General features: G+C 58.1%; 2 protein-coding genes and 1 long non-coding RNA gene across 5 annotated transcripts; 1 reads left to right on the forward strand and 2 right to left on the reverse strand.

Moving 5' to 3' along the window:
* Positions 1 to 2: 2 nt before the first annotated feature.
* PPP1R14B (protein phosphatase 1 regulatory inhibitor subunit 14B) lies at positions 3 to 2169 on the forward strand (the record flags this gene model as incomplete). The annotated part of the gene is made up of 4 exons (XM_015588690.1): positions 3 to 200; positions 1314 to 1397; positions 1698 to 1730; positions 1826 to 2169. Coding segments are annotated over 4 exons (384 nt in total), but the record flags the coding sequence as incomplete, so codon positions are not given.
* A 376-nt stretch (positions 2170 to 2545) lies between these two features.
* FKBP2 (FK506 binding protein 2) lies at positions 2546 to 5384 on the reverse strand. Of its 3 annotated transcripts, none has more exons than XM_006911157.2 (6): positions 5197 to 5384; positions 3796 to 3964; positions 3335 to 3447; positions 3168 to 3214; positions 2777 to 2812; positions 2546 to 2686 (listed from the first exon to the last, which is right to left on the reverse strand). In XM_006911157.2, exons 1-6 carry the CDS (start codon positions 5292 to 5294, stop codon positions 2625 to 2627), a joined length of 525 nt encoding a protein of 174 aa, XP_006911219.1. In that variant the 5' UTR covers positions 5295 to 5384; the 3' UTR covers positions 2546 to 2624. The 3 variants fall into 3 exon arrangements, with proteins under 3 accessions (XP_006911219.1, XP_006911221.1, XP_006911220.1); XM_006911159.3 differs by lacking the exon at positions 5197 to 5384 and adding an exon at positions 4683 to 4730; XM_006911158.3 differs by lacking the exon at positions 5197 to 5384 and adding an exon at positions 4131 to 4656.
* A 1791-nt stretch (positions 5385 to 7175) lies between these two features.
* On the reverse strand, positions 7176 to 8563 carry LOC107195605. Its single transcript, XR_003046123.1, has 2 exons — positions 8211 to 8563; positions 7176 to 7610 (listed from the first exon to the last, which is right to left on the reverse strand). It is a non-coding gene; the product is annotated as an uncharacterized LOC107195605 (long non-coding RNA).
* Positions 8564 to 8595: the final 32 nt, after the last annotated feature.

Raw genomic sequence — 8595 nt, forward strand, 5'->3', positions numbered from 1 at the left:
GCAGTGGCGGCCCAGGGCCCCGCGTCTACTTTCAGAGCCCCCCTGGGGCTGCTGGCGAGGGCCCGGGCGGCGCGGACGACGAGGGCCCAGTGAGGCGCCAAGGGAAGGTCACGGTCAAGTACGACCGCAAGGAGCTACGGAAGCGCCTCAACCTGGAGGAGTGGATCCTGGAGCAGCTCACTCGCCTCTACGACTGCCAGGTGTGTTCCCCACCCTGAGCCGACACCTTAAAGTCGATCCCGAGTCGGGCCGCCTGGAAACCCCACCTTGAGCCCGCCTGTCACCCGGAGTCAATGTGCGCTCCGCTCCCACGCTGTCCCCTCCTGTCTATTCCCCGCCTCCAATGTATGTTCTTTCTTGGCTGACTTAAGTAACTCTAGTCTTCTCCGCTGCCTCCCTCATGTCACTACCCTGGTCAAGCTTGGGGTCCTTTAGAAGCCTCAAGGGGTAGCCTGGGCCTTGGACAGGAGGCATGAGGATAGCCTGGGCCAGCAGTGGAAGGAGGGCTACTTAGTGCCTGCTAGCCTAGACTGGCTAAAAGACGCTAGCGTGGTTGGTGGGGGCACTGTAAAGCATCTGGGCTATTCTAATGGGCTATCCTGGAGCTCCATCTTGTGGGTGGGGGGGGCAAGGCTAGCCTGCTCTCTGGGTCCTGTTTCTCCACCCTATGACTTCTTCCTAGCTCAAATGGTGACTCAGGCCCCAGGGGGCAGGGTGGAGGAGTGGGCTTGCCCTGTGCTGCCTACCCTAGCCCAGCCCTGGAATGCAGCTGACTCCAGACTGGGTAGACTCTTCCTGTAGGGAGAGTGGTGGGCACCCCTCCCTCAGCAAAGCATGACCTCTTTGTTTCCCCTTTACTAGTCTTGGGTCCTTGTCAATGACCCCTCACCCATCACTTCCTTTTCACTCCCGGGAAGCTGTGACAGGTGTTTGGGGGAGGGGAAGGGTCTGTGATGAGCTGGGACAGCTGGCCCCACCTGCTCTGGTTGAAATGGGGGGCCCAGAAGTTGGGGAAGACACATCTGCAGGGTTCTCAGCCCAGGGTCCCCAGCCCTAGCTGTCTGGCCCTGTCTGGCACCAGGGTGCCCAACTGGCAGAGACAGGAAGCTCCCCCTCCACCCCCCGCATCGGGCAGTTTGCCTTGGCACCGGCCAGATCTGTTTTCTTCCTCAGAGCAGCTGCCGCTGTCTACTGGGCACAAGAGGGCTGGCTCATCCTGCAGTAGGGCAGGGGCCTCAGCCAGTGAGCCCCTCTCATACCCTCTCTCCCAACTCAGGCCCTTGTCTCTCCCTCCTCCCCCACCCCCACCCCAGGAAGAGGAGATCCCAGAGCTGGAGATTGATGTGGACGAACTCCTAGACATGGAGAGTGATGATACTCGGGCTGCCAGGGTCAAGGTGAGAGAGGGGCTGAGGGGCAGCAGGGACAGGTCGGGGAAGCTGGGAGTAGAGGACTGCCTGGAGGTGTTGCCCCTTGCGTAAACAAGACTGCAGCTAGGCCTTCTTTGGTCTGAGTCAGCCAACTTTGTGATGCTGGGCCTCAGCTTCTGCCTCCATCAAATGGAGTTAATGGTACTTGCCTAGCTATGGCGTCTCCCATACCTCAGGGATACCCCAGTCCCTCCAAAGTGGGTATGAGTGAACTCCAGGCCCATTCCTGAGAGTTCACAGTTATACTTCTTTTCCATGTCCCACTAGGAGCTGCTGGTTGACTGTTATAAACCCACTGAGGTAAGTAAGTGGTTCCCCTGGAGGGTGGGGTAACAGGAGTCTGGGTTCCTGTCATCTTGGGATCGGGTCTCCCTAATGTCTTACCTCCTGTCCAGGCCTTCATCTCTGGCCTGCTGGACAAGATCCGGGGCATGCAGAAGCTGAGCACACCCCAGAAGAAGTAAGGGTCCTTAGCCCAGGTGAACGGTGGCTCCCACAGGACAATCGCTGCCCCCCTGACCTCGTAGCAACAGCAATACCGGGAGGCCCTGCAGCCAGGCCTGGTGCCATGAGCAGGGCTCCCTGTGCCCCTGGCCTAGGGGCCTCTTCCCTGCCCCCTCAGTTTTCCATTTTTGGGGTTTTTTATTGTTATTAAACTGATGGGACTTTTTGTGTTTTTATATTGACTCTGCGGCGCGGGCCCTTTAATAAAGCTAGGATATGCCTTTGGTGCAGCTAACAGGCTTGGCTGGTCTCTTTTAAGGGGGACACACTATTACTGCTGCTAGCTGAAGCTTCTCCCCAGGTGACTGCAGGCCTTCCTGAGGGCCACGTAGCCATGGTGATAGCCCAGTGCTGGCTCCCAGACCAGGAGCTGGAAGTGGCTGGGGAACTGAGGGGAAGCAGTGTTGCTGTTGGCAGGCAGGAACACACTTTGTTCCCTCTGGGCAAGGGCCACCATGCCACCCCAGGGCCTGACCATCTTGACCCCCAGGCTACTGAGTCCATATCCCAAGGTTCTGAAGCCAAAAAGGAGAGAAGTGGAGGATGCTGAGGGAGATAGGAGGCTGAGTTTCTAAGTCTCAGGGCCTACAAACAAACACAGGCTCACTTCATAAGCTTTAAGTTTGTTTTTGTTTTTCTTTTAAACAGTCTGGTCCCTGATGGCCTCTCCGCTGCCCCTCCCCAGCTTTGCTACAGTTCTGAACGTCGCTCGATTTTGAGCAGTTCCACCTCGAACACCAGGGTTGCACCACCTGCAGGAGAGAAGTGGGGTTAGAATGAGAACCAAAATCACAGGGAGATGGGACGGATACAAGAGATAGCGGGGCGGGAAGGTATATTACCTGGAATCTTTGGCGGGGCTCCCCGCTCTCCATATCCTGTCAAAGATGCACAAAGAAACAGTGAGCTGTGGCCAGGCAAAGACAGAGGTTCTGCAAATACCTATCCTGAAGCCAGGCCTCTGCCTATCTTAGCAGAAATGACAGCAATGAAGGTATAATGCATTGGAGGGGGCTGCAAAGGGCTTAGTAGAGGGCAGAGGGTGGGTATCAGCTCTGAATGCCCCAAGGGTCCTGCCCTGTCCTCATTGCTGGACAAAGCCAGACTTGGAAGAGGCATGAACTAATGAATGGATGGGGGGAAACCAATGCACAAGCTGAAGCAGGCTTCTTTGGTCTTCATCCTTCCCCAGACACACATTCTGAACATCCCCACTCAGGAAGGACCTCTTACCCAACTCTGATGGAATCACCAGCTTCCGCTTTTCCCCTTCACACATCCTGCAGGACAGCACATGTTCAGCACATGGCAGAAGTCAGGCTCCCTGCCCCCCACCCCATCCCTGGGGCTTGCCTCCCACAGTTCACCTCCTAGACCACAGTCCTGACCCCCTGACTCACCCCAGCAGCCCCTGGTCCCAACCCTTGATGACCTGGCCCGTGCCCAGGGAGAAGACAAAGGGCTGGTTCTGGGGCAGGCTGCTGTCAAATTCTGTCCCATCTTCCAGCTTCCCCTGTGGGACCATAGGAAGGCCAGTGAGACTGAGTGTCCATTCGTTAACCACCCCCCCCCACACACACACATAGGTGCTCTCATCAAGCTGGCCCTCCACATCATTGGTGGCCATAGTCCTAGAAGGGGACAGAACATTAGGCAGCTCACAGTACATTGTAACTGCTTGCTGGTGCCAACCTGGGGAGTAGACAGTGAAGAGCAGGGTAGAGCCATGGAAACTGGCATAAAGGGGAGAGAGGACTTGTCCAAGGTCACCCACCTTCTTGGCAGAGGAACCTAGCTCCCAAGTCCTTTCTGGTCCCCAGAAGCCCCACCCAAGCCCAGAAGCTCCGCCCGCGTCACCCACCGTGTAGTGCATGTGCAGGACGTCCCCCTTGCGCGATTTGATGGGACAGTGGTCTACCCGCTTCTTGACCCCGATCTGCAGCTTCCGTTTGCCCTCGGCCCCTGCGGCCGTGGCCAGGGCGCTCAGGCAGATGGACAGTATTGTCAGGACCCAGTTCAGCCTCATGTCTCTGTGGGGACAGACCCCGACCGACCAACCGACCGGGAGGGCGGGAAGGGCATGGAATACCCGCAGGTAGCAGAAGGACTCCAACCCCACCATACCTTGTTTGCCCCTAGGGAATGCCCCTGTCCCAAGTCACCGCCCCCTCCCCCAGGCTCCACGGCCACACTTACCAGTCCAGTGAGAAGGGGGCTTGCCCGAGGACCCCAGCAGCGGGGGGAGGGGGTCAGGGGAGGCCACAGCAGCCAGGGCCCCGCCCCTTTGCTCACCCCCAGTCCTTCCCTCCCTCCTGGTCCCCATCTCCGTTCTTCAATTTCCATCCGTCCCTTTACGCAAAGTCCAGACCCTATCTGGCTGCACAGCAGTTGCCCCAACCGGGCGATCCCACTCACGCCACACCCAGTTTCCCCCAGTCCAGCACACCCACACCTCTGAGGCCGCTGCAGGGGGCCGGCCCCGAGGCACCCACACATCGCCGCTGGGTGGCTCCGGGGAGCCCCGGTCCTCTGGGGATATCCCCCAGGCCGGCCCTGTGCCTCCACCCGGGGCGCCGCCCCAGCTCTGAGCCCTCGGAGGTCTGCGGGGCACCCAAACTGGCCCCGAGTCCGGTGGCCGCCGAGCGCGCTCCACCCACACCACCTCTCCTGGGGGAGTTCTCGGCCTACCGCGCCCCCAGGCCCGGCCACCGCGGAGACCGCCCCCGCGTGGACGCCCCAGGCCATTACCTAGGCCTACTCCAGCGCTCGCTTCCTTGGCCCCACCCTTTAGAGGGCGAAGTTCCGCCCCCGACCCTGAAGCCCCACCCTCTACAGGACTAGATCTCTTTTCTTGAACTGTAACCACGCCACTCACCGGCTGAAGCCCCGCCCCCAGAACCTGGACTTCGTTCCCCTTAGTTTCCAAACCCGAGGCTCCTCCTTTCGCCTGTTTCAGCTCCTCCTCCCAGGACCAGGTTCCGTCCCCCGCCAGTCCTAGCTCGGCCCTCAACCCCGGAGTCCCGCCTTCCACCCGGACCAGCTCAGAGGTCCCACCCGTCTCTGTTTCACGTCCCGCCCCTAGTCCCGGGGCTCCGCCCCGTGCGGCGTGAGAACCCTCCCCCTGCGGCATCCCAGACAACTTCGACCCCAACCCCCAATTTCTTCGTAACCTATCCCTCCCTGACACTCGGAGTCCCGGCCTGATCCAGCCTGCCCCCTTACACCCCGGCTCCCCCCAGCCCGGGCTGTGGCCCCCGCTCACCTCCTCGCCGCGCCCCCGGAGTCAACCCCAGCGTGCTGCCGCCTCTGCGCATGCGCATCACCGTCGCCACCAGGCCGGGCCACGCCGCCCGCCCTCATTGGACCATGCGAAACCCGCTGCCACACGCCCGCTGGGGCGGCTCTTCCCTAACTCCGCCTCCCGTCCACCGGGTGACTTCCGTCACTTCCTGTAGAGCGGTGGTCGGTTAGGTTAGGTGAAAGTGACTTCCGAAAGGGCCGAAGGCCTTTCCGGTTGAGGTAAAATTAAGGTCAGCGGGAATGGTGGGGGTCTTGAGACACCATTTTATGTCGCCCCCAGCCTTTCCCACAGCGTTCCTGTTTGAGTCTGGGTCTCTTCAGGAACCACAAACCCCAGTTAGTTGCTGCGGAAAGAGCCTGGGCTTCAAAGTGATACTTGGGTTTCAATTCAGGGTCTGCCTCATTGACTGGCTCAGTGACCTTGAACAAGTTCTCTCGCCTAGTATCTGGTGTTCCTGTAAGAAGGGCTTGGTGACACCCACCCAGCAGGGCCCCTGTAGGATTGTGGCGACGGTATGCACAGCCAGGCCCTCACCCACTAGTGAATGCTCTAGTCCTCTTTTTCTCCCCCAGCGTCCAGGCCTGCCCCTACTTGCTGCATACAGACCAGAGTCAGGCTGTAATGGTTTGGCTGGGCCCGGTCCCTAACCAGACTTACTTGCAGACACTCCAGCACCCAGCAGTACACATCTCAGTTTAAGTAATGAACCTGCCATTGTGAGGCAGCTAAACATGTTGTGTTGGGGAGACAGCTGATTTGAGATCAAACCTCAGGTCAATCAGCCTTTCTAAGCCTATCTCAACTGAAAAAAGCCACAGTGCTGACCTCAGAATTGAGGACTAAGCAAGGAGATGCATAGGAAGCATTGTGCATGCCCAGTGAGGCTAAATGGACTCAGGAGGCAGTAGCTCTAGGTCCCTACACCTCATCTGTCTCACTCAATTGGGCTGTGGCATTTTCACTGACAGGATGACTGTCATATGAAAACAATCATTCTCAGGAATTGTCTCTCCTGGTTCCACCCCTCTTGCCTTGGGCCCAACAAAATCACTAGTACGCCCTCCAATCTGACGCCTCAGAGGCCTCAAAGAGTGTCTGCTTTGAGTTAACTTCTGCCCCTGAATGTCCTGCAGCAGGGCAAAGCCATTTGTGCCCAGAGTTGGTCTTTGGACCACCCACTCACCCCTCAGCCCCTGGGGTACTGAAAGCAGGCAGAAGGCTGGGCACTGAGCTTGAGCTGGGGCAAAGGTTAAGAGAGTCCCAAGCAGGGGCTGGTGAGGGGCACCCAAGGTTCAAGGGAGGTGAAGGTAGAGAAGACTGTGTGGTTGGGGTGAGGGGGGCTTGTCTCCCAAACCAAGCCCACCGGCCACAGACCTTTGGTGCTTCCCATTCAAGAAGGTGGAGTGAGGTGGAGACAGGGCAGGTACATGGCTTTAGAGTTAAGATACAGGGAGAAAAGGCAGCAAACACAGAGTGTGCAGGGCAGGAAAGATGGGTGTTCTTTTCTATCATGGGAAGACATACTCAAACTTTCCTGGAGCCCAAGGACCCAGACCACAGCAATTATGTTCCCTCCATGGGTACCTGTGGAAATGTGAGGCTCAGAGAGGGGCAGTGATACCCAAGGTCATTCAGCAAATCTGGGTCCCACCTCAAGCTCACTGACCATTAACAGGCCACCTCCTTCCAGAAAAAAAAAAAAACCCTTGTGATGAGCAGGGGGACAGGGACTCAGCACTCCCCAGAGCCTGGTGATAACATGAATGTGAAGAATACACGGTTCTGGCTTTGTGTGACCTGGTGTAAGACCTTGGGCCTCATTTCTTCCATGTGCACAATGAATGGAGTAAGAAGCTCTGAGTCTAGGAGACAGTGTGATACAGACATTCACGTCCAAAACAGCGACAGTGACAAATAGTGAGTGACACAGGCACGGACAGCTCCTTCCATCTTTTTTTATCAGGGTTGGGGGTCAGAGTTCTCATACCGAAGCCCAACTTCTGTTCTTTGTAGAAGATCGGGTTCTTCTTAGGGGAGAGATGAGCCAGTTGTAAGATGCTCACTTGCACAAGGTGGTCAACAGTGAGATAGGACCCATTCTCTCCCAAGTTGGTATGCGACCCCTCTTGCTGCCTCAAAGTCTCCTCATCCAACTCTGCCCACCCTGCTGGACAGCAGTATGTAGAGGCAAGGGATGGACAGAAAGCCCTCTGAGAGGCCCAGGTCCTGGAGCAGCTTCCGCCCGGGCTGAAGTCTTGGGGGGCTGTACTGTTCTCACCAGGCTGCCCTCTAGTCCCCCTCTGGGGTGTGGCCTGTGAGGCAAGTGGCCCCGCTGAGTCTGAAAAGCAATGTGTCACCTTCGCAGCTTCCGGCACCTAAGGAAGGAAGAAAAGGGGTCTTCATGCTGCTGCAGCTCAGCACCTGCTCCTCTGGACTCACCCCCTCGTTACCGTCTGTGAAATTCATTCCCCTCTAACACCCCTGGGAAGCCCCAACTGGCCTAGCCCGCCTGATGCCACCCATGGCCTTACTGTGGAAGGGGTGTTGAGAAGCCCTTGGGCAAGAGTTACACTAGGTCCCCTGGCCTCTCAGAGTCCATAAAGTGGGACAAACGTCTACCACAGGAGCTTCTGGGAAGGCCCAGAGCCTTGCACATTGGAAAGCTGTCTCTCTCATTTTTACTCCAGGCAGATGTCACCTCCTCCAGGATATCTCCAACCCCTCAAAGAAGATGTCAAGTGCCCCTTACCACAGGACTTCATAGCCTCTGCCGGCGTCATATGTCTTTGTGTTGGACTCCCGCGTTAGAATGTAAGCCTTGTTTATGCGGATCCCAGTGCCAGCAGACGCTTGGTAAATATTTGTTCAACACATTCAACAGCTTGCCCTTTCCTGGCTCTTCTCCCACTGGCAGGCTCACCTTGGACCTGCTCCAGAACAGGGCCTTCCTAAGCAACTGCCACCCCACAACTCACCTGCAGGTGTCTGGGTTGAGCTCTAAGCCCCGCCCTTGGCAACGGAGGAAGCTGCGGCGTCGGCAGCGGCAGCGGCAGGTCCTGGGGTCAGGGCGCTGGCGGCGCTGGGTGCAGCGTGGGCAGAGGGGCCTGGGGCTGGAGTGGGATGGGTGATGTCAGCTGGGGAGGATGCTCCGGGGGCAGAGTCCCAGCCCTGAACGGAGCGGGGCTGGGGACGGTGGTGGGGAGTGGCAGCCCTAGGAGGAGAAGCAACATGTCTGGGACAGGAAGGAAGAGTCTTCCCAGGAAGGAGCTGGGGTCAGCTCAGAGCATAGAGACTGGGGAGAAGAGGAAAGGGGAGAAGGTGGGGAAAGGAGGGAGCAGAAAGCGGGGAAGGGGACACACC

The sequence above is a fragment of the Pteropus alecto genome, unplaced genomic scaffold, assembly GCF_000325575.1.
Source record: "Pteropus alecto unplaced genomic scaffold, ASM32557v1 scaffold43, whole genome shotgun sequence".
In the NCBI taxonomy this organism is placed as follows: Eukaryota; Metazoa; Chordata; class Mammalia; order Chiroptera; family Pteropodidae; genus Pteropus; species Pteropus alecto.

Coding starts and splice junctions, on each gene's coding strand:
- FKBP2 (XM_006911157.2), bottom strand. CDS start 5,294: ATGAGGGCGGGCGGCGTGGCCCGGCCTGGTGGCGACGGTGATGCGCAT. Junction 3,215..3,334: donor TGGGACCAGGGGCTGCTGGG/GTGAGTCAGGGG, acceptor GCTGTCCTGCAG/GATGTGTGAAGGGGAAAAGC. Junction 2,813..3,167: donor GGTGATTCCATCAGAGTTGG/GTAAGAGGTCCT, acceptor CATCTTTGACAG/GATATGGAGAGCGGGGAGCC.